General features: G+C 43.0%; 1 protein-coding gene across 1 annotated transcript in view; it reads right to left on the reverse strand.

Annotated features, from left to right (window-relative positions):
- STXBP3 (syntaxin binding protein 3) overlaps positions 1-25972 on the reverse strand; it is a 639289-nt gene that overhangs the window by 126062 nt on the left and 487255 nt on the right. The window contains exon 15 of the mRNA XM_069641861.1: positions 2609-2715. Coding sequence (XP_069497962.1) covers positions 2609-2715 — 107 coding nt within the window. The remainder of the gene's footprint in view (positions 1-2608; positions 2716-25972) is intronic.

Here is a 25972-nt window from a genome sequence, read left to right on the forward strand (position 1 = left end):
TCACAGTGTCAAAGGAAGCAGACAGGTCAAGGAGAATTAGGATAGGTTTTGTGCTTCGCAGAGGCGATGAAGTTGGGGACATTCATGAGAGAAGTTTATGTGGAGTGACGGGAGTGTAAAGCTGCTTGTAGGGGGGTTTGAAGGTTGTGGATGGTCTGAGAAATTGCTAAGACATTCCAACACAACCCTTTCCAGCATTTAAGAGTACTGCAGAAGGAGAGCCAACGGTTGAATGGTTACTGGCAAGTTCCGGTCAGCCCCTTGCTTTTTTAGGAAAGGGAGGACTATGGCAGTTTTGAAAATGGAGGGAAAGCAAGCAGAGTAGAAGGACAAGTTGACGAGATCAGAAAGGTTAGAAGCCAGTAACGGGGCAAAAGGTTTGATTAGCTGAGGAGCAGGAGAGTCTGATGGGGCACAAGGGGGTTAGCCTTCATCAGTACGGATAGGACGTCTTGAGTATTAGCGCAAGTAAAGTGGGAGGCAGAGGATGTAAGAGTAGGCAGAGTGTAGAATGTAGGAGGAGGGAGAGTGAGGAAGTTCAGGAGAGAGTCTCCAATTGTGGATATTTCTGGAGCCAAATATTCAGCTAGGTTATTAGTAGTGAGAGTGGAGTTGATGGCTATAGATGTAGGAGTGAGTTTAGAGTACCCTCTAGCCAGCAAGGATGGTTGGAGTGAGTCGAATGTGAGGAAGAACTCCCTTTTTGCTCCATTTGCACAACAGCCGATGCATGTCTGTGCGGAAACAGCATATGAATGGGATAACCCAACGTTGAGGATGCAGAGACTTAGGGGTGAACGTTAACAGTGGGGAGTGAGAGGAGAATGCATCATAGTAGGGAATGGACGCTGGAGAAGGAAACAACAATGGAAAAGGCATCAGGTGTGAAGGAAGAGAGCGAGAACTATAGGTCAGAGAGAAAAGGACGAATGGCAGGTTTAAAATGTCCTTTTAGTTTTGGGTGAGGCAAGTGGTGAGAGGTCAGAGGGTGGAAAGTAGATGATGGTGGAAACAATGGAGTGATCAGATAGGGATAGTGCGACAGTAGTATTAGTGGATGACAGAGAGGAGATGAATAAGTGATCCAAAAAATTAACCACGTTGTGGGTTGGTAGGTTATGAATAGAATGGAGAGCGTGGCCACTAAGAAAATGCTGAACGTTCCGATTTCTGAGAAATGGTTGGAGAGGGGTATAAACTCACCCAAGAGAATTAGGTGATGTTTAGTGGAAAGAGAATGAAGGAGTTGCCCCAGTTCATTAAAGAATGACCCAGTGGGACCAGGAGTATGAGAGCTGGAGATGATGTGAACTGAGTGAGGCAGAGCAATATTAGTGCTGGTGAATTCAAAAGGAGGTAGAAGCCGTGGCATCGGAGATTTGTGAGGCGAGGAGGCAGGAAGAGTGTGTGTCCAACTCCTGTACCTCTGCCAGTCCGACAAGGAGATTGAATGAAGCATTGTTTTGCATCATATAGTCATGTATGGCCGACAGGGTGGCAGTGTCAGATGAAGAATTACAGGTTTCAGAGATAGCAAGGATATCTAGGGGAGGAGAAGAGCTGCCATGATGCGAGTCTGTGGGAAAAGACGTTTTGTTGCATACCAACTGAGCATTCCAGAGTGCAGCGTTCAGTTGATGTAGTAAGGAAGGGTAGCGCAATGCATGCACTGCAAAAAAGAAAAAGAAATGTGTTGGAGAGAAGACCGTGAAAATACATTGTCTACTAATGGAGAGGCACAACACATGGTTTACTCTTTAGTAAAGCATATGGGATACTCTTATCTAATCCAAACAAGGAATGAATAAGAGCTGGGGGGATAGCGGAGCGAAATGAAGCGGCCAGCCCAGCAAATTGAAGGAAAGGTCCAAAATAACAGGGACATTTGGAGAGATCAGATTTTCAAAGTAAAGGTTGATTTGTCACACTGAATGTAAAAAATAATAACAAAGAATAATATTTTCACTTTCACCTGGAATCATTTCCGACTAAGGGCCTGATTCTTGGAAGTGTTTTGTAATGGCGCAATCCCATAGGAAAATGTTCCATGAATCAGGCCCTAAATTGAGAAAGTTTGAAGATAATGTCAGGAGCTATGTGTGCAATGGGGATGTAAAAGGCATCTTTAGGCCATTGTCCAGCCCCTTCTAAAATGCTCAGGTCCCCTGAGCACTTCTGAAAATTGTGCAAATAAAACGAGTGCACTGCGCCAAATTGTTCGGACAATTCTTTGTAAATAATTGAATAAATCCTCTCATTCCTTCTGTTCCCTACAATCCATTGAAAATGGGTTTATTTGCTGATTGATGCAGGTGGTTTTGTAAATTAACGTGACACTAGAGAAGAAGGATGTAGGCTGCAAGAGTCTGATCTCCATTTGTGAATCTTGCTCAGGACACATTCCATAGTTAACTTCAAATGTATATTTTCTTCTTGTGTTGCAATAACAATGAAAAACAAAAAAAAGCAATTCATGCAACAACAAAAATCTGTAAGGTTATCAGCCTAGCAATTGCCTACGAAAGTGCGATTAATCACACCACACAACAAGATAACGTCATTTTTACATGGTATCATGGAGAACACAATCCATTTCATTAATACTCACAGAAGACAGAATTGGCACACCAAGGTATTTCCAGTTCCGTATCACATCACCATCATTTTCTATGTGTCCATGTTGTATTAGTTTATCAAGGTTTTCTTGAGTGGTTCCTTTAGATTAGAAAAAAAGAAACAATAACAAAGAAACATTACATCTCTTTAATGCCAGATTTCGGAAGGTAGCGTTGAACATAATGTTAACAATGGTTAAAAACAGGGCAATTGCTCTCCTTAAGATTAATCAGAAGACGTGGATGTGCCCAAAACGTATAATCCATGGATAACGCTGGAATAGAGATTCATATCCCAGTTCTGCGTACAACTTTGTATGTTCGTCGAACTGCACACTGCATACGTACTTGTTCACCATGCAGCCACATTCCTTCTGTCAACAGACTACCTACATTCACAGCTTAATTTCTTCACATTATTTCTTTCGCCTTCCATCAATACAGTTTGGAAGAGAAAAGGTGGCGCCGGGAAATATGTAGAATGCATGGGACTGGCAGCATCTGTCCGTTATGACATCTATGGCACGCAATCTTTCTTTAGGATGCACGGAATACCACATTGTACTAGAAACACGTTTGGATGGTTAGTCTTAAATTTTAAATGTAGAATTAAAAAGTCACATGAAAAACCAGGCTTTTCCGAATAATCATTTTTAAAAATGTAAAAAGCTTTTGGTAGCTTAGTATTAGACATGCACGCTTGAATCGCTTTAAGTGGGAGGCAGCACATTTTCCTGCAAGTTACACACATCAAGGCTTACTTGGAGAGCCTTTTGAAAGTACAGGTGCAAGTATAAAGAAAAGTAGAGGAACTGGGAATTCGTGTTTGTTTCTTTCCACTTCGACCTCTGCTTGGGATATTATGCTATGGTCTCAGAAATGAACAACACCCAGAGACGTTCGCTTGTGCCTGGTGGATTTAAAGGCTAAACTGGTAGGGGGAAATATAAGCATGAGTTATCAACTGTATAGCCCTAAATAAGAAGTAACACCACTCAAGGTTCATAGGACTTTATTTAAATGGAATGAGAAAACCCAGATTGGGATTTCTTAGAAGAGGGCTTTGCATTGACCTTTACAAACTAAAAAAAAAGTGAATGTAAGTTTCGATTTACTGAAATGCTCAAGAAGGCCAAGGATAACTGCTCTACTAAAGATGAACTAAGGAACAGTGCAAGTTCAAAAAGTGTGTTGCTGAACAACAGGGATGCTGCGAAGTGATGGAAATTAAAGAACACTGTTAGGTGAATGAATTTTAGTTAACGCAGCGGATGCCATTTTCATGATCTCTTGGTGCTTGGTAAGAGGAAGCGGTGCAAGACTGCTATGCTGTTGTGTTGATGCATGAAGATTGTTAGGGAGAATTCTCATTTCTTTGCTAATTCCCTTCAACCTTAGAGACCCCCAGCTCTTTTGCTGGACTTTAGGACTCCTAATTTCTGCCCTAAGTGAGACCTTTTTCCCACTCGCTCATATATTTTTGATCTAATTTGGACTCTGTTTCTTTGTTTCTGGAGTCTGACAAACTCCATAGACATCCACCTTTTGTATTGTGACACACAGCACCTTCAGTGCAGTGTCACAGAGAAGTCCTTTGGATTTCTCACACAGTTTAAATACCCTCTCTTGGGTGAACTACTGTTCCCAAGAGTAGTAAAGTAAAATTGACTTTACCTGTTTTCTTATGTAGGTCCAGCACACCCTATCCTATGTGGAGTGCTGGGGGGTTACTTAGTAACCCCTTTTCCTACATACTCATGTAACCTTTTTTATATTACGCTCACTACTTTCAATGGCTGGTGGCAGTGGTTTAGTTGTCCTACCATTGTGCATTTTTACAAGTTGCAGTATAGCACCCATGGGTGACCATTGTGTCAAAATGGCCCCGGTCTTTTTTCGCCATTTCTTGTTAGTGAGGTCTTTTTGGGGTTTTTCCTCTGCGCGCCAAATCAGGTTTAACCCTTTTGTTTGTTTTGCCTTCGGCGGGCTTCAGTACTGACCCTGCCTCTGGCTCTAGCGTGTATGGCAGGGCCGGATGCGAGGGAGGTGCGCAAAACTCCTGGTCCTCAATTTCCTTGGTTACCTGAATGCACCCAGTGCTGATTGGCTGGCTGTGTGAGTGACAGATAGGCTGTGCATGAATGGGAGAAACCTGCATAAAAGACAAGGCTTCTTGAATTGAAGGCAGAGTCGACCACTGGACGAAACATCCGACAAAGGAATCTTGAAGAGAAGCTTGCTGCATCTTCCTGGACCGTTGAACTGCCCGGTGAAGCACTGCTGCTGTGCTGAAGCTCCAATTCCGAATAGACTAGAGAAGCCCGGATGGGACGACTTCTTCCCTTGGGTTAGTGGGACCAACTAACCCCAAGAAGAACTTTGTTGGAGGACCTTCCCCCAACTGGCTGTACTTCCTTGCTGCTGCTGGAACGGAGTGCCAGGGGCCGAGAAATCTGTGGTTGTGTGCATAGTCTTTAAACCGGACCGAAGCTCCAGGAAGATCCGGAGGACGCTTCAGAAGCAGGACAACCCAAGCTCGAGTCCCCACACCAGAGAGCTGAACTCAAGGAGTGAAGGAAGGCCTTCAAGTGTCCAAGATCTACGGTGGTGCTATTTGCCGGTAGCTGAACCTACAAAGTGCCACTGATCTGAAAAGAGCCGTAGCCACCACAGACCTTTGAACTGCAGTGCAGGAGTCCTCCAAACATCCTCCCTCTTGTCCCCACGACGGAGGCCCAGGAAACCAGGATATGCAACACTGCAACCAGAACAGAAGCCAGCTGGATCCTCTTCTTCTAACCTATGGTACTGTGCCGACTAAGGGGTACTTACCTCTTTTGTCTGTAGATTGTATTATCTCACTTGAGACTTGCAGTAGCTACTTTTCTACTTTTTGCAGAACTGATCTCAGCTCTACCCCAACAATCCTCATAGCTTGTGGCCCAACGTTCTCCAAACTCTCTAACTCTGTGCAAGACTGTGTGCTATCTAAGAAGTGCCTCAGCTTCATAGACATTGTTCAAATTGACTTTGGCTGTCTTGGCTCCCTGCAGACTCTTCTGACCCATTGACTTATTTTAACTGTCCCTCATAGGTGGTACATTGGTTTAACTAATTATTGCTGGGAAAGGTTTTATCTAGACTTCATTGGGAGATGGAAAAGTGCTCACGTGCTCTGAGAACATGTTAACCTTTTTCTTTAACACAACCTCAGAATTTTACCAAGTGAAAAAGTGATATATAAATGCCATTACTGTCCTAGTAATTGAAGTCACCTCAGGGTGTAGAAGTGTGTATGAAGCATCTATAACGAATATCTGCTTGCTTACCTCGATTCTGAGAAAGTTTTATGAAGTGGTGTATATTTACTGTTGCACATTGCCCTTTTTAAAGAATGCTCATTTAAAACTGACCGTTAACTAAATAATTATTTGACTGGAAAACCTTGAGTGTGTTTTTTTTAAAATGTATTTAATTTTATTCAAAACAAACAAAACAACAATAACCTTGAGTCTAAGTGTTATTTGGATACTTGTATTTGTGGATTTCGATGCTACAGCTCACATTTACCCCTCTCGAGATAAATCTGGCTGCTCAGTCACTCTACCAACTTGTTTAATACAGACCTATAACAATAGGTGGGTTACCTAATACCAAGGGGAAAAGCCTGGTGCAGTCTCCCACAGGGTTACTGCATACAATCTTTCAGTTTAATAAATGTTTATTAGAATTATAACAATAATACAATTTAATAACAATGCAGAAATCCATGAGGACATATTAATACAAAGGACAACCCATCCATCCAGTATAGTTGAAGTCAATACTGAGAAACTCATCAGAAAAACAATGTAACATGGATGAATTAGCAACAGTAAATAATGATTAAGTGAGAGAACAGGTGAGTGACCAGTAAAATCTGCAAAGGAAATACCGATATGATATGCCAAGACAGACAGGGGAACACGGACAAAGTACAAACAAGAGAACAGAAAGACTGAGGGGGAGTGGGAATATAGATAAACAATATAGTCTTTAGTACGTTTATGACATAATAAAAATAGCATCATATGAAACATGTGGAGTACACAAAAAACGGGTTCATGTACCATGTGAGGAGGCATTGAAACAGTCCAAGTAGTGAATAAAAAAAAGAGCATTTTGAGTTCTATTTGGGAATAGAGTCTTGATAGTTGGCCATGCATAATTCCAATCTTTGTATGTGACAGATTTGTTCCACCATCCTCTGATAGAAAGAGAGTGCGAGTTCTTCCTATTGGAAGTAATGAGTTTTAAAACAATGATAATAAATAAATCAAAGTTTGGCTGAAGCATGCAACTCACAGGATATTACAGCCAAACTAGCTAAAATGATATTCAAAAGGATAGCGGGACATCGACCATAAACATAGATTTAAGGTGTTTCCATACATCTTGCCAAAATGTAAAAATCAAAGGACATTTAAAGAAGATGAATTCATATGAGGCAGGAGGGTAAACACATGACCCACATGTGTCATTAAAATTCTTAGATTTTGATATATTCACAGGAGTAATAAACGTTCTATGAAAAAAAGAGGAAATGCTGCGTTATATTGGCTGATACCGAGATGCATCTGGTTTTGGAGAATATCAAGGACCGTGTGCCATCATCAAGAGCACAACCAAAATCAATTTCCCATAACAAACAAACAGGCTGTACAACAGACTTTGAGGTGATGGCCTCAAAATGTAGAGGCCTTGAGGTCGGAGATCATGGTAAGATGGAGTAGCCTAAAGATCTTCGACTCAAGGTCCTATGGTTGATAACAATGTTTTTATTGTGCCACAGCAAAGGGGAGGGTATTTTATTAGTAGTTTTAGTGTGAGGAAAAGAAAAATCTTCAGGGCAGAGATAGAGGCCTGAATGGGGTCCGACAGGGTAACAGAGGTATAGTTAAATAGATAGATGAGGTCAGCTAATTCATATGGATAAACCAGATGTTTCTCTAAAGTAAACTAAGAGGGAGTGTCTAAAATAAGGGAAGAGGTTAACCAGCAACAGGATTATTTAAGAAGGAATGCAGAATGATATAATTCGAAGTCCGGAAACCTAAATGCAACCATGTCATATGGAGCCTCTAACTTAGCAACAGCAATTCTTTCGCATTTTCTGTGACCCCAGTGTCATGGTCATGAAGTCAGAGGCACAGGCATGCAGGGGTCGCATACACAGGAGACCTGGGTGGACACTGTCCTGGCGCCAAAAGGGTTTTATTATGGACATAGCACTTCAGATGCATTAACCTTGAACATTCAATCCATTAAGCAGGATACATTAACTTTGAACATTCCATCCATTAAGCAGCCCCAAGTGTATTCTTGGTTGTGGCTGCCAATGGATTGCCTTTGCGCGTGCTCACTCTCTAGGAGTGGCAGGGTGTGGCTGGTAAGCCGGCCCTAATGAGCGTGCCCACGATCTCAGCTATATATGCTGCCCCGCTCCTCAAGACAGACGCTTCGCGTTATTCTGCATTTGCAAGCAGCGTAATGCTCACCGTTGTTTGAGGTCAGACTTACCTTTGCAGATCCCGCTTCCTTGACATCCTGCTTCCTGCCAGCATACTTACCAACTGGGGGAAGCTGTTCTTACCTGTACATCTCTTCGCCAAACCAAGTATTCATCTCTACACTTTCCGGAACGCCGAAATCTTCATCTTGGCACCGCAGCACGACACGCTCCATTGTCGACAGCAGTGCCTGCAAGGAAAACCAGAAGACAAGGTTAGACATCGAAAAAACAGTCAGTTTAAGGTTGGGCTTCTCCATACTTTGCACTTTTCCTTAAACCATCACTTACCTGCTGTCGAACATTGCGGTAGCATCCATCTTCCATCCGGCAGGGTCTCACAGCTGCGTTGAGGCCGCATTTCCATCTAAGGGAAGAAAACAGAAGAGAGACATTATTGCGGGCATAAATAGGAGCAACATATAAAGACATTAAACAGAACGAACAGCATCACAAGAGCTCAAGAAAGAGTAACCAATCATAAGGAGAAGTATAGTTGCAGCTGGACTGGACTAATCCTTATCAGAGATCAGTGAAGGAACTAGATCCCATTCGACGCGCCCCTGCCAGAAGTAGCAGGACGGAGAGCTTATCTTCCATAATTCACAGGTGAGCTTTATAGGCTGGCGTATGCTCACAGAAACCGTACTTTGGGGGGTGAAGAGTTCGAGTGGTACAACAATCACAGATTGGCGTACTCACACACTCTTATCTCCACCCAGAAGCAGTATCACCACGTACCACCGTTCACAGCTTTTCTACTCAGGGAGAGGCCTGAAGGGGGTGATTCAAGTTCAAGGAGGGCTGCAACCGTGCCCCAACGCCTCCGCAGAGACCAGGTGAGCTTAACATTCAGAGGAAATTAAGTAGGACAGAATAGATGGATTTTAAAAGAGAAAGGTAGTGGAACTGGAAGGACTGCAGGTAATATAGGATAATAGGGGAGAGCATCATTTTGATTGTATCAAGCCGGCCACATCAAGAAAGATAAAGAGGGGACCACTTGGAGGTTAGGCCTTTAAGTTTATCCAGCAGTATTTGCGTGTTGAGTTTAATAGTGTCATGTATTGTGGGGCAAAACTAATACCAAGATATTTGATCGAATCATTGCACCATTTGAAACCAAAGACATCTACATTGTGTTTAAGACAAAAGGAGTTGAGGGGTAGGATTTCGGATTTGTCTTTGTTACGTTTATAATCTGAAACTAGGCTGAAAAGGTGGTGTGTGTTGAGTAAATGAGGAAGGTGGAGTTTGGGTTTTTTGATGAAGATGAGGACATCGTCAGCATATGTCGCACTTTTGATATGTGATGTACCTCCTGGAATACCTGGTATATTTCTGTCAGATCCGATGAGCTCCAACAGGGGTTCTAAAGAGAGGATATATAAGATAGGGGGGAGAGGGCAACCTTGTTGCGTACCTCTAAGTAAAGGAAAAAAGGATGAGGATTGGCCATTGATATTGATAGAAGATTAGGAGCAAGAGTAGAGAAGTTTAACAAGAGAAATACATTTTTCACCACAACCGTGCCATTGGAGAGATTGAAACATAAAAGTCCCAATTGACACGGTCGAAAGCTTTTTCTGCATCGAGTGCAATAGCCATATAGCCTTGTCTATGGAAACAATGTAAAGAGCAATAAGTAACAATCTCGCATTGGAAGAGATATTGCGTCCTTTCACATATCCGACTTGGTCAGATTTAATCAAAGCAGGGGGGAGGACTCTATTCTGTTGGCGAGAATTTTAGCAAAGATATTACTCTCCATGTTAATGAGATATATGGGGCGATAGTTACAGGGTAGTGTGGGGTCTTTGTCAGATTCCGGGAATAATATGAGCAGAGCTTCAGAGAAAGAGCCAGAAGAGGATTTTTGAGACATGAAGTAAGAAAACAAATATTTGAGTTTAGGAGTAAGGGAATGAGCAAGAGTATTATAAAATTCGGCAGAGAGGCCAACCGGACCAGGGGCTTTCCCCCTGCCCAAACCCTTAATGGCGTGTGCAATCTCAGAAAGTGTAATGTCATTATGTAGATGAGAGAGGTCAGTTTGAGGATAAGACGTTCTATAGATTTTGTTGAGAAATGATTCAATGTTCTCAGAAGGGACAGAGGCTTTTGCGGTATATAGATTTTCATAACATTTCTTGAAACAATTCAACATGTGTTTTGGATGATTATGTAAAGTGCTGGATGTATCTTTGATGTGTGATATATAAAACCTTTCTTTCTTAGTCTTTAGGTATGAGGCAAGTGTCTTGCTGGCCTTATTGGATGTTTGGTATATCTTAGTTTTATATTTTAGAATGGCTCCAGCAGCCAAGTCAGTAAGCTCATTGTTAATATGGAAGCGTAAATCCATGACCAGAAGGCGATTCATTGTATTGGAATTTTGATAATAACTTTGCTCAGCAGATGTCAACTGAGAGTATAGATCGTCGAGATGTTTTTTACGCAATTTCTTTTCCTCCCCGAGTATGCCATAATGTGGCCTCTAAGTGCAGCCTTAAACGCATCCCAGTTATTTACTGTGGAGGTATCACTATCATGGTTTTCAGCATAGAATTGTTGCAGGAATGATTAAACAGATTCAATAAACTGTTGGTCTTGTAGTAAGTGAATATTACATTTCCAACAGGAAGAAGGTTTACTAATGTCGTCAAAATCAAAGGAGGTGCTAAGAGGGGCGTGGTCCGAGATAATGTTGGAGATTGTGGAATCAACAATGGTGCCTGTAAGAGTTTTGGAGGAGAATATGTAGTCTAGGTGAGAGAGTGTGTTACGAGTAGATGAGTGAAATGTATAATCCAGTTGTGTAGGATGGGAGAGCCTCCAGGAGTCAATAAGACCGGTTTCTGCCAGGCAACCTAGAAAGGACTTGAGAGATTTGGAGGTTTTAAATGCACAGCTGGATTTCCTATCCAGGAACAGGTCAAGGACCTGATTGACATCCCTGCATACAATAAGATTAGTGGAGCTATTTTTGAGAATAATTTGACAGTCGGGTATGGTGGGCCCGTAAATGTTCAGAATAGATAGCTGCATAGAGTCAATCAGGAGCTTGACCCACACCCAACTCCCCTCAGTGTCAACATCTTGAAAGGTAGTTTTTGGTTACTCCATTCTTCTTGGCTACTGCCGTGCTTGTGATAATTTCTTTAACCCACAAGGACTTCAGTCTCATGGCCTCTTTGCTAGATAAGTGGGTCTTCTGTATGCATGCTACAGATGGTTTTAAATTTATTAAGATGAGATAGAATCTTACATCTTTAATGGGATTGTTACAGCCCTTGATGTTCCAAGTAACACATTTAAATAACATTCTCGATTAATTAGTGTTAGAGACATAATATAGATCCATAGTGAGCAGAAAACAAAGATGTACCTAGAAGGGAGATGTTTCATAAAAGCAACACGATTTAGTAATAAACTATAATAACAATCCCATAGACCAAGACACAAATGGAAAACACATGAGGAATCACGGAAGGAGGAGGGGGGTCTAATCAGGAGCCGTTTAAACTGAGGTAGAGAACATATAAAAAACATTAAAATTTGAAAAGACAAGGACCTCAGCATGATAAAAAGGGAGATCAGACCGGGAAGTAGAAAACAAGGATACAATATTTAACAGAGGCACGTGACACCTGCAGGGCTGTCAAAAGGAAAAAGAAAGCACACAGTGGGAGAGGGACGCCAACACAGCACCCCTCCCGCCAGAGTTATGATAAGAGGATAATAATGACATTAAGTGAAGTTCTGCAGACAAGCAAAATGGAGAAGACACCTCAAGTTCCAGAAGAGGTTGAAGGATTTACAGGAGAGGAAGTGTCCATAGTTTCAGTCTTGATGGTACGTATGAAAGCTCTTAAATCCGCCGGGTCATCAAACATAACAGAGCGACCATTATGTTTAACCTTGAAGGAGCATGGGTGATACAAACCATACCGGATGTTTAGCTGTTTCAGCGCCGGGGAAAGGGATAAAAATTGTTTTCTGCATAGAGCCGTACTTCTTGCAACATCCTGTGAGATATAAAGTTTGCTTCCATGCCAAGTAAGAGATTCTTTTTCCTTGGATGTAGACAAGATGAGTTGGAGCTTGAGTGTATTCGAGTAAGTAAAATATGAGTGTTCTAGCAGGAGGGTGGGACGAACAAGAGGTTTTGGATTGACCAATGCGGTGAGCACGTTGAATGTTAAATGGGGTATCCATGGGTAAATGAAGAATGGCTGGCAGTAATTTTTGCAAAAAGGCAATGTGGTCTGTTCCTTCTGAACCCTCTGGCAGGACAGATATTAAAAGTCCTCATTATGCCTCTGAAGTCTGTAATGGGGTCTAGTTTCAAGGATATATCAAGCACTTAATGATCACTGCAGGGCCTTATTGATTGGCTGGCCCGGGTAATAGAAGAAGAAAGGGTTAAGATTCTTTCTGTCTTTCTCGTTGCTAGGAAATGCCGGACGAAGAGAGGGAGAAGGACGTCGGTTACTACTGGGCGTATTAAGACACGCCGCAAGATAAACAAACAGATGTTAAGAAGCGCTGTTGCGCTTGTTTTGAGAAGGTGATTTAATTGAACCAGTTAAAAAAACCGGCAGAGACTACTCCGTTATATATGTTTTTTTTGTTACCACTGAGAGACTTGAGCTGCAGTGAGACCGCGCCTCGGAAAGGCGGAGGCGCCGGTTTAACCCAGCTGAGTTCGTAATGCAGGACTGCTGTCGGCTGTCACCAACGGACGAAGAGCCGGGGGGGCAGTCCACAACAGCTGATCATTTCCGATCCCTCGCTTGCCAAGCGTACGCTTGCCAGAAGGTACGGAGTGACAGGCGGGGCCTTCTCAGCTGATAGTCTTTGAAGGAGGCGGGGCCTCATCAGCTGTTAAGATAACGCGGCCCTGCTCAGCGAGCTGCTGCTGTAAAGCGGAAAGAGCCAGGGAATCGGTGCCTCAGTGAAGAGTGTATGTGAGGCTGAAGAGTGTAATGGCTGAAAACAATTTAAACTCTGAGAGAACTAAACTGCAATGGATGTCGCTTAAGTGAAAGATGTGAGGAGTTATTACCTTCCGAATCTTGGGAGGAAATCAAAACGAGAAACTCACAGACAAACCTAAAAGACTTTGTAGAGTCACGAGCCAAGCAGAAGATGCAGAGATAACCTTGTGCAGTACTTCCCTACTATTCACGCCAAATAATAGACTTCTCCCCTGACTGTGAAACCACATGAAGACCTGTTTTGGGGTTAAAACAGCTGAAACCAACACTCCAGGACTCACTTTCTAAGAAGTTACCATAGTACTTCAGCCTGGAGACCATTCTAAGCTACAGTATCCTTTTTCTGGTTACTTCTGGTAATTTAGTTTTAAGTTAATAAAAGTTGGTTGTTACTCCGAATTGTAGTCTGCGTATGTCTTATACCCACAAAGCGTAACATTTTACCCCCCCCTTCTGGGCCCTTACGCTCGGGATGGGTATTAGCTTGCGATCAGAAATCAGCCTGGGCTAATAAGTCTCCTGGTTGGTGTATAGTCTTAAAAGAGAAGGGCTGGAGCGAAAGGAACCACCTTAAGACCCTTTGATTTGTCTCTTTGTTGCGTGCGAGCCATACCAGTGGAGCATGGTTGGTCACCAAAGTAAACTCTCTCCCAAGGAGATAGTATCTCAATGTCTCAAATTGGCCATTTAACAGCTAGACACTCTTTCTCTATAGTAGCATACTGCAATTCGTGTGGAAGTAGATTCCTGCTTATGAATAAAATCGGTCGCCCCTTTTCTCCTTGGTTCTGAAATAACACTGCCCCCAGACCAGTTCCAGAGGCATCCGTATGCAAGAAGAACGGGGCACTATAATCTGGACAATGTAGCACAGCTTTATCTGTCAGCGCTTCTTTCAGGGAATTGAATGCTTTCTCCGTCTTTTCAGTCTGCCATTCTCTTTTTGAAGTAGAAGATTTTAACAGTTCTGTTAGAGGGGCTGCCATAGTGTAAAAATGTGGGATAAACCTCCTATAATATACGACGAACCCCAAGAAGGCTCCGACTTGACGAGCGTTTCCTGGAAATTGCAGCTTGTGGATTGCTTTTAGCTTTTCCTCCTGTGGTTTGATAACTCCTTGCCCTACGTAATACCCTAAATATTTGGTATGAAAGTTAGCCACGTGCGTTTTTCTAGGATTTATATGTAACCCTGCCTCTCAACGTACTTAGGATGGCCTCTAGATGAGTAAGGTGTTCAGACCACGATTGACTGAATACTATAATGTCGTCTAAGTACGCCCCAACATATTGTTCGTGACCCTTAATGACACGGTTCATTAATCTCTGAAATGTGGCAGGAGCACCATGAAGTCCAAAAGGAAGAACTGTGAACTGATAAAGACCTGTCGGAGTGGCAAATGCTGTCTTCTCTTTATCCGGTGGCTGTAAGGGTATTTGCCAATATCCTTTTGTGAGGTATATGGTCGTCAAAAACCTCGCTTTTCCAAGATTAAGAAGACCTTCTATCCTTGGCATTGGCTAAGCGTCAAATTTTGAAATTTCATTTAGCTTTCTGAAGTCCATGCAAAATCGGACACTTCCATCCGGTTTAGGAACCAAGACTACTGGAGAGCACCAATCACTGTGGGAAGGTTCAAAATCCCCCAAGTCCAACATCTCCTGAACCTCCTGATTAATTGCCAAAATTTTTGCTTCTGGAATTCTGTATGGCCGTTGCCTCACCATGGATCCCGGTTTTGTAGTGATGTGGTGGAAAGCGAGGTTGGGCTTCCCAGGAAGAGAAGAAAATATTTCTGAATACTTGTTCAACAACGATGACAAGTCTGTCCTTTGTTTTAAAGTCAACTCCTGATTAATATTCAGGCTCCTTATCCGGAACCTTTCCCAGCCCGTGGAAAATGCTCTTCCTGAAACTCAGCATTGTTAATCATGGCCAAAACCTGCACCGGATCTACCCACTTTTTAAGTAGGTTTATGTGATAAGTCTGTAAGGGAATCTTCTTTTCGGGTTGTCTCACCCTGTACGTTAGTGGACCCAGAACCTCTTCGATTTTATAAAGGTCCCCTGCAGGCTGCCAGCATTTTATTTTCAGAGGTAGGTAGCAGTACCAAAACTTGATCGCCAACTTTAAAGCTTCTGAGATGAGAGTTCTTATTATAATATCTTTCTTGCTTTTCTCGTAGTTGGTATGCATATTCTGTGAGAGATCTTTTGTGAAGATTGCTCTTCCCAATTCTCTTTTAAAATGTCTAATAAAGTTCGTACAGGCCTACCAAAAAGGAGCTCAAAAGGAGAATAACCGGTTGAAGATTGAGGGGTGTTTCGAAGAGTTAACAAGATCCAGGGTAGGACTCTATCCTAATCTCTTTTTCCTGGGGAAGCAGACTTTCTCAGCATCTGTTTGATAGTCTGATTGTACCTTTCTACTAAACCATCAGTTTGTGGATGATAGACTGCCGTTTTCGGATCAATTTTCAAAATTTCACACACTTGCTTCAGGACATTGGAGAGGAAATTTGTTTCGCGATATGTTACAATTTCTTTAGGAATCCCTACGCGACTAATAAAGGGAACTAGGACATCACAGATCTGTTGGGTATTGGTGGTCTTCAGTGGGAAAGCCTCAGGATATCGAGTGATGTAGACTACAATTACAAGAATATACTTATGGCCCCTTGCTGAAGGGTCTAAAGGACCTATCATATCGATGCCTACACGACTAAAGGGTTCTAGAACTAGAGGCATAGACTGTAAGGGAGATTTCCTCACGTTAGCTCTATTCTTTTTTTGACATTCCTCGCAACTTTGACAGAACTTGCCTACTTGGTTATATACTCCTGGCCAGAAGAATCTTGACAAAATCTTTTGAGTTGTCTTTTCAGTCCCTAAATGACCCTCTCCAACTTGTAAATGCGCAACTTCCAAGACAGTTTTACAGAATTTATTCGGTACTAGTAACTGTTTAAGATTTTCATTGTCTTGATTCTTCGTCACGCGACAGTAGAGTCCATTCTCTTTGACAAAATGAGGTCCCTTTCCCATTGGTGGATCCAAGGCACGCTCTCGAGCATACCTTAAAAGTGGATCCAACTCTTGTGCCATCCGGAAACTGTCTCCTTCGTCATCCAACATCCAATCTACGGCTATGGTAATACGTTCTTCGTTCTCCACTCTCTTTAGGTTTCTCTTGTCTGTCTTACTCTTGAGCTGTCTTTCCGGGGAACTCTTGATCTCTTGGTCGTAAAATGGAGCAGTTTCTAACCGGCTCTTCACTACATTTTTAACCAGTTGAGAAACATTTGGTACATCTGACCTCACTAGTAAGGGCTCGGGCAGGGCTGGTAAGACTGCAGCTCCTATCCAAATTCTCTCCCCAGCCAGTTTTATCTGTATCTCTTTTGATGGATACGATTTCACATCACCATGCACACACCTAATAGGGATCTTTCTACTGGAATTGGAAAATTCACCTACCAGATCTGATGTGACAGCTGTTTGGAGACTACCAGAGTCAATCATGGCATGGGTATGTTTTCCATTTACCTCCGCATCGCAGGTAAACACGTACTGAGAGTTGTTCAGGTGAGGCTGTTCTTGGTCTTCCTTGTCAACGAGGGCATCAAACAAACCTACATCCATTGGTACACCTTTACCTCTTTTTGGGCAGAGTCGGGTGAGGTGTCCCCAGTCCCCACACTCAAAGCAGTGAGGACCTCCGATACTCATGGGAACTTGTCTCAGGTTAGAATGACCTTTGCTGTTGGGTCGGTTCCGGATATTCTCTGAATCTGGTTTCCTAATCATGGAGTTCGGCCATCTTGATTGATTCGCTGGTCTGTTAGTGGAGCCGGATGTGGGGATATTACTAGTATAAATTAGGAGTCGACCCTGCCCCGCTTTCTGATAGGCTGAGGCGATGTCAACGGCCTCCAACAAGGTGGGTCAATGGTGTTGTCTGACCCAACGTTGTACTGGTAGGGGAAGTGCTTCCACAAATTGCTCTAAAACAATCTTCTCGGTCAATTCTTGTGGGGAGGAGGTTGCCGCTTGTAACCACTTCTCTGCAAGTTCTTTCACTCTGTAGGATAGCTGTCTCAGGGTTTCTTCTGGCATCAGTTTTATCTCCCTGAATTTTATTCTATACGTTTCTTCATCATGACCTAGTCTTTCCAGGAACACTCTCTTCATATCACCATAGTTGGTATCGCCGGTAGGATTTGCAGTTTGGTAAGCACTTTGCATTCCTCCTGTCATTAAGGGTGCACCACCTTTCTGTAGGCCATTGGGCATTCCTTGCTACACGCTCAAAATTCACAATAAAATGTGCGGGATCTTCACCCGGTGTATATTTCTGTAGGATTGAAGCAGGAACTTGTGAACTGTTCCTCAAACTAGTGGCTTCTAGAAACTGTGCTTGTTGGACCTGTAACGCCTGCTGAAAGGCTAGTCTATCCACTTGCGCTTGTTGTCTCTGCATTTGTAGTGCTTGTTGTAGTAAGTGCTGACCTTCTCAAAGTCTTGATGAGTTCTTCCATGGCACAGTCTTTCCCCACTGCTGTGTTAGGGAGAATTCTCTGTTTAGGCTGAATTTCCTAACCTAGTGAATCCCCCAGCAGCTTTGCTGGATTTCTGGATTTTTTTTTTTCATCCTGCCAAGAGTGAGACTCTTTTTCTCCCACTCTTGGACATGATTTGTGGTATTTCTTTGAATGTTAATGTGTTCTATGGGCTATGGGGTCTTTTACTCCATAGGGTCTCATGTGTTTTGCTATGTGTGTTACACCGCACCCTCCGTGCCGTAACACTGGGGTGTCCTAGAGGATCCCCACCATAGACTCCATACCCTGGGACTGACTACTGTCTCCCAGGGCATGTAAAGTCACCATTGGCTTTACCAGACCTAAATTTACTAACAGAACCAGTACAAACCATCCTATTGTGGACGTACTGGTAGGGGTAATTCGATTACCCCTGGGTCTGTTGTTCGAGGGGGCACTGTCCCGTCCCCCCTCGTTGAGTTTTGGCTGGTGGCAGTGGATACTACTTTTTATATTCGACCGCGAATATATTCCTATGGGATTCTTCCCATTGTTCGAGGCTAATACTTTTTCACATTAGTCTCTAACATACCGCCGGTTTATTTGTCATAAATAAATCCACCGGTTGGTATTTTCTGCCAGAACTCGGTTTTTAAAATGGCGTATGTGTTCGCCTCTGTAACTCCGAACCAGAGGTTGAGCCCTTTGTTCCACTTTTGGCGGGCTTTTGCACAGAAGCCCTCCAGAGTGGTGCCATTCTGTCTGGGTACCACAGGGGTGTGGGAGGGTGTTTAGGCACCCTGGACTGAGTTGCCTTGCCAACTCAGGTCGCACTCTTGTGTGATTGGCCCAAGTGGTGAGCCGCCCCGCTCACCACTTCGCATGTTTGAGTGACAGCTAGGCTGAGTGAATGGGGGTTTTCTGCATAAAAGCAGGGCTTTTGGGACTGGAACTTCAGAAGTCGCCACAGGACCTAAGAATCCGACGAGGGTAAAGCTGAGCCGACCTGCAACGACCACACCTCTGGTGGAGCCCTGCTGAACCGACTCACCACTTCCCAACGACAGAGGAGATCTCCCTGCTGGAGAGTCTTCTTCCCTTGACTGGTGGGAACAACCGGTCCCTTGCTTTTTCTTCGCTTCCAGGACGTCTAGTGGTCGAATTGCCCATGCTGAGCACCCCGGCAACCGTATAGCCACTAACCACTGTACCGCGACCAAAAGGTGGTGCCTTGTGACGGAGCACTCCGCGGCTGGTCTCTTCCCTGTTGGTGCAACGATCTTCAACTTTTCCTTGACGACGATATCCTCTCATCTTCTGGCAAAGCCCCGACTTGCATCCACCACCAGGAACAACTGCCCCCGCCGGAGCGGTCTCTTCACTGTCAAGGTACCGTGTCCGCCTGGCTTCCCTTGAAACCGTTAGCGTGAGGTGTCTTAAATCCTTACCTTTCCACTGGGTGGCCTCCAGACCTTCTTAACTTTTGTTGTAAAACTGGTCCAACCTTTCTGTGACATTTTGCTACAAAGACTTGAAGTGCATTTCCACTGTGATACTTTTTGGACATTCCGCCTTGCCTCTCTCCGAGTGGGCCTGGCCTCTGAACTTTGTGATTTACAGTAGACCCTGCCTTGCTTGCCTTGCATTTGTTTGCTAAAAGTGTTGGTACTGAGTTGGTTTCATACCCTGCCTTTTTCTCTCCCTTTCTAACGAATACTAGAGTGCCATCTAGGTTAAAGCATTCACCTCTGTCTGCAAATAAGTGGTGCTGTTGAACCTAGACTTGTCGAAATACTGTTATGGGATTGATATATACTTATAGTAACTGTGATTGAAGTTGTTTGCCATATTAGTGCCAGTGTGTTTTCCATAGATGTGTTTTTAAATAATTATATATCTTTACACCCAAGCTCTGATTAGTGTCTGCTTGTTCTACTGTGTAAATTGCCCTATCCTGTATACTCCAAATACGGCCTAACTCGTCTTGAGAGAAGTCTGACTGCTCAGCCACAGCTACCAGGTAAATCAGGGTGGTACAGACTGCTACCAATTGGGTTTACTGCTAACTCCTGTAGTCTTAAACTTTTTGCAGTGGTCCCAGAGGGAACTGCACAGGTTTCTGCCTAACACTTATACCCACTTTGTGGGTATAAAACATAAGCAGGCTACAATTCGGAGTAACAGCCAACTTTTATTAACTTAAAATAAAATTGGAGGAAAAGGTAAACAGCTTGAATAAGAAGTAACCAGAAAAAGGATACTGTAGCTTAGAATGGTCTCCAGGCTGAAGTACTATGGTAACTTCTTAGAAAGTCTTTTAGGTTTGTCTATGAGTTTCTCGTTTTGATTTCCTCCCAAGATTCGTAAGGTAATAACTCTTCACATCTTTCACTTGAGCGACATCCATTGCAGTTTAGTTCTCTCTGAGTTTAAATTGTGTTTTCAGCCATTACACTCTTCAGCCTCACATACACTCTTCACTGAGGCACCGTTTCCCTGGCTCTTTCCGCTTTACAGCAGCAGCTCACTGAGCAGGTCCGCGTTATCTTAACAACTGATGAGGCCCCGCCTCCCTCGAAGACGATCAGCTGAGAAGGCCCCTCCCGTCACTCCGTACCGTCTGGCAAGTGTACGCTTGACAAGCGATGGATCGGAAACGATCAGCTGTTGTGGACCGCCCCCTCGGCTCTTCGGTAACAGCTGACAGCAGTCCTGCGTTACGAACTCAGCTGGGCCAACCAGTGCCTCCGCCTTTCCGAGGCGCAGTCTCCCTGCAGCTCAACTCTCTCTTTGGTAACAAAAAAAAAACATATATAAAAGAGTAGCCTCTGCCGTTTTTTTTAACTGGTTCAATTAAATCACCTTCTCAAAACAAGCGCAACAGCGCTTCTTAACATCTGTTTGTTTATCTTGCGGCGTGTCTTAATACACCCAGCAGTAACCGATGTCCTCCTCCCTCTCCTTGTCCGGCGTTTCCTAGCAACGAGAAAAAGACAAAGAAAGAACCTTAACCCTTTCTTCTTCTGCTATTACCCGGTTCAGCCAATCAATAAGGCCCTGCAGTGATCATTAAGCGCTTGATATATCCTTGAAACTAGACCCCATTACAAAGTCTTTGATAGATTTTTCCAGCTGTACCACTCTAGGGGATACATTCTCCATAAGACCTACCCGTCTCTCCACTTCCCCCATTCGATCTTCAAAGCCCTTCCACCTGTTATCTAATTGTTGAAGTTTTTGATTTGTAGTCTCAATGAAGGGCTTTAGTGCTCCAATTTCCAGCAGGATTGCTTCTGTGGTTGGATCAGATATGCTGAGTGGTGGAGGTGAGTTGCTTTTAGGCCTTTTCAAATTAGTGGAGTAGAGGTTAGGGTCTTTGATGGTTGGCGTGTTTTTTTTAATTGTGTTTGTTGGTTGCCATTGTTGCTAAAGGTGTCAAACTAATTCAACAGCTGCACACCTGGGGGATCTGTGGAGCTGGACCCAGCAGAGGGCACAGAGAAGAGCTTTTAATAGTAATTGTCACGTTAGATGGTGGTAGGTGTAACAGCAAGAGGCACAGCCAGCACTTGGGAGTGCAAAAGATGTAAGAAACAGTGTGTTTTATACAGACCCAGCATCTGAGTTGAAAATCCCTTAGTAAACTATAGTTGGTTCAATTTATCTTGTTATTTATATACTTTTATCTTTAGTTGTTTGTCTTTACATTTGTCCTTCTTACCAACTTTCAAGCAATCCGTTCAGAAATGAAACCGCTATACTTGCCACTCGATGCTCTGTAATGTGATGTAGAGTACTGCCCAAACAGATGGTTAGAAAAATGAATGAATCATGCTGTGGTGAAAAACTGCCACAAGAGCACCAAACTTGCACATTAAATGATGCTTATGGTAAGGAGTTAAAGAAGGAACGGCAGTTAAAACAGCTAATCACAGTATTACCAAAAACAGTATGATATGATGCTGGTTGACAAATAATGAAACCTCAAGGCTGAGGAAAAGGTTTTCGTAAGTCACAGGGAAAATGGCTGAATTAATCAGGGGTTTACCCTACAGTAAACTGGAACGCTCCCCTCATTCGATATATGATGGAGCAACGTAGCACTCTGCAGCACCGGTGAATTAAATAACATTCGCTTCACACGGTAAACTAACAATAAGTTAGCGATGCGGTTGTCATGTAAAATGATGTTTACAATTGTAAGCATTGGCCGTATTCAGGTATTGCAGGATATGGTTATTGAGAGGCGTGGTTCAAGAGGAGTTGAGGAGGCCAGGATGTCGCGGAGGGAGGAATGCCAAAAGTTACCTCACGTTGTGCGGCCACTGCAAGGCAACGCAGGCGATTGGAACGTTCTGTTCCGTGCAGCGACCTCCAGAAGAAGCGAACGAGGTTGGAATTTCAGCACCTGTCATCCGAACGTTATCAGAGAGCTCTGGTATGAAAAAGTTGGGAGAAGAGTAGAAAAGAAACACAAAATGCCTTAGTTATGTGCAGGTGGGATGGAGCTACCGTCCTAAGTGGCCATCTTCCTTGGCGTCAGGCCACTTCCCACTCACTGCATACAATCTTGCCTAACAAAGATCATGTGCAGGTAAGCTTTTATAGGTTTATGGCATTTTTTTGGGATGCGGACTGCGTGTACCTTGAGGTGGATATACATATTGCATATCTGGCCAATGTCTGTTTCAGCAGAGAAAACCTTTAACCTAGCTGGGAGTGGAGGCACGCCAGGGAAGGCAAATGGAAAGAGTGAGCCAAGAGAATTAAAGGGTTATGTGTATTCCCGACTTGTATCACAAAAATTACAATTTCACTGCTTACACTGGCAGCAATTATAACTTGTTTTACATAGTTCTATTCTTTAAATGATTGATTATTCAATTGTCTTTGCACACAGACTACTTTTTTAAAACTTTATTTATTGCATTTTAAAACTCAACCAACAACCAACCAAATTCCCAACAACCCCCCCAGCCGCCTCTCCCTCCCTTGTCGCACAGCACAGCTCTACGTTAACAGTGTAGAAAGTTCACATACAGACGTTTAACATAGTTCATGTCCCAACATGCTTTTTTGCGTCCTCGCTCTCACCCCGCCACCCATGTGCCCCGTCATTCACCATCATTCACAGTCCCTTCCGATGCCTGGTCGGATTGATCCATCTTAAGCACATATCGGTGAAATGGGGGCCAACAGTCCCATGGTTGACTATTAATAGGAAGGGTTGCCGCATATCTGGTTTCCCCAAGTTCACACAGTTTCATATGTTCAAACCAAGCTGTGAACATTGGAGGATTACATTTGCCCCACGATCTGGCTATCGTGTACCTGGCAAAAACCAACGCCGTGCCCAACTATTTTTTCTCTGTTCGAGTTCCACCTTCAATTAACGCCAGAAGCCATAGTGCCGGTGAGAATGTACATGTGGTGGAAAGCATCTCCTTCATTGTTCCCTCAACAGTTCTCCAATAAGATCTAATGTGTGGGCAGTCCCATGTCATGTGGTAAAAGTCAGCCAGCTCCCTACCACACCTCTTGCAAACTAGCACATTCTCCGGGTAATATTTGCTAAGTGTTTGTGGGGTATAGTAGGCCTGATGCAGGAATTTGTAATGGACTAGCCTGTATCTAGCATTAAACAAAATCTTCCTTGTTTGCATTCAAACCAGTTTCCACTGTTCTTGGCTCAATGTCAATTCTAAGGAGACTTCCCATACAGCTTGCACACAGACTACTGACTTATCAATTGTCTTTTCTGCTTACCCATTTTCGGTTTTTATTAAATTGTTGTGAGGTTACGAGGGTGCCACGGGTACATCACATACAATTATTGTAGCTTTACACAAATTATATGAAAGAACAAAGGAATACCTGTATGGCCCCAGACCCCTTCAGGTAAACAATATAGATATGATCAAAACGTGGATCGGGGCAGTGAGGTTGGATTGGTTCCACTAGAATAGATTCCACATAACATTAAACTTAGCAGAAAAATCTCTTTTTTGAATTCTTTTTCACACCAAAGTACATATAAATTCATAAAACTACTATAGAAACTGTATACGCCATACTTGGACCATATCTCTCAAAACCCCCTTTCATACACATTCATGCTTTCTCCCACTCAAATATTTACCACAGATTTTTAGCACATATAAACAGTATAATATACACTGTACTTTTTTCACTTCACCTATTTACAATAGTAACTTCGGCGCCATATTTTCTTTTGTAGTATGCCTTTCTATCGGACCACCTGAATTAACTAGTGGCCTATGTCTACATATGTGTCGGTCCTCAATAGGCACCACTATTGCCCATAATTCTAAGGACCTTCTTCAGGATAATCTATACAAACAAAGAAGCAGTTACATCTCTGCTTGTGCCAAAATATAAGGTGGTAGATGTCTTCACAGGTTATACAGTTCTTAGTCACCTAAAAACAATAAAACAAACACACTTGTTACAATCCAACCACATTTATCGTGGCATATTCAATTCATGCAACACAACCTCAGGTCACTCCTTTGTGATATCTACACTAACCTCCAACTTTTTTGATGGAGGATCTTGAGTATTGTGCAAAACTGGCCCTCTGGTTCTAGCGGACCTTGTCTTGGTCTTTGAACCTTGTGTATCCTTCAGAATAGGATCCAACCAAGCATAACCTAGAAAGCATAGGCCCAGAATGAACATTTTTCATCTTACACTTGGATGTTACAACTAAGCCTCACACTAGAGCACACAGGCAAACATCCGAGAGAACCTACTTCAGTTTAATTCCCCACTGTAGATTTATAATCTTTCCCCCTGAAGAATGTCCATAGTATTAATGACTTCCGAAGGACAGAAACATGCGTGTGTTGGGGTCAATTAGTCTATATAAAATATAGACTGGCAATTGTTTATGTGAGGGGTTGCTGAAGACAACTGGGTTCTTTTTCCGAGCTCAGATAGGACATTTTCCACAGAGGATATAGAAGGCTTTGTACACCGATTATTGAATTGATTTATGTAAATATATTTTTGTATGAATTGTGTATTATATGGGGATTGCGTGTTGAAGCTAGATATGCTACATATTTTAACTATTTGTAATACATCTGTAATAAAAACTGAATGTGCTGATGAATTCTAACATTATTGTAATAAGGTTGCGCGTTGAATTGTCGATAGCTGAAAAGCGTCTTTTTTGTGTTTGGAAAAAAGCTCTAGCCAAGTCCTTGCGTAGATCTCCTGCATCGTACCTCTCGTACAAAAGGCTGTCCTGATGATCAACCGAATGCCTACAGCCAACGGTTAAAGGGACTGTTATGCACCGAGAGAGAGAGATTACTTTAAACCGACAATATTCCATGCTTGTTTCAAGGTATCCCTTGACTTTGTATGTCATCAAAAGATATTGACCAAGTCGAATTTACGTCGGCGCACAGAAACATGACAATGGGTCCATTTATCCTCCAAACTGACTGCTGCTATACTGTTGGAGGAAGCATGTTCTCTTCCATCTATGGGATAGGTCATCTACAGTTTTTCCGATTAAAAACCCAGAATCAACAGTCTTGGTGGAAGGAAAGAGTGAACCCCCAAATCAATGCACTTTTAATTCACAGAAACCAAGCCAACAACCGGGCAGTCCTAAGTTTATATGCCTCCCATGACCATGGTCCTCCATTGTTTCTGCCCTCCATTATTCGGAGTTACATGCCATTAAGAATACTTGAGACGATTGGGTGCCACCAGTTTCGATTCTTTCTTGGAACACAAAGCAGCATACACATCTTTTTAACTTTACAAACAATTCTTTTAAATCGTGTGATTTTGACATTCTTTTATTACAGGAAACCTGGCTACTAGATTGTTATGAAGTATTCTTTTGTGCTCCCGGTGGGATCTGACAGGACCGCCTCTCTGGAAGCTTTATTACAGCCATTCGCTCTAAACATTGTGTCTGCTGCAAACGGATACTAGCATATGTACAAGTCGTGACTGCACGATACTTAATTTATACTGGAATCCCCTTAGAATTTATAAAAAATATTTTTTTGACTCCCTTTCAGACATTGTGGAAAGAGGACATGATGATTTTGTTTATGGCAACAATTTTTATTTGGCTTATATCACGAACAAAAAGGAAATCGTAAAAAGGCATACAACTTAAGGTCCACCCACTCTCCCCCAAACCATCCCCCTAAACAAGGCACAGGTTGTTTCTTCCTCTTTTGGCCTGTCCTCCCTTACCGGTTGTTGGAGAGAATTCTCAG

Source organism: Ambystoma mexicanum, chromosome 1q (genome assembly GCF_040938575.1).
Source record: "Ambystoma mexicanum isolate Mex_15411 chromosome 1q, UKY_AmexF1_1, whole genome shotgun sequence".
Classification (NCBI taxonomy): Eukaryota; Metazoa; Chordata; class Amphibia; order Caudata; family Ambystomatidae; genus Ambystoma; species Ambystoma mexicanum.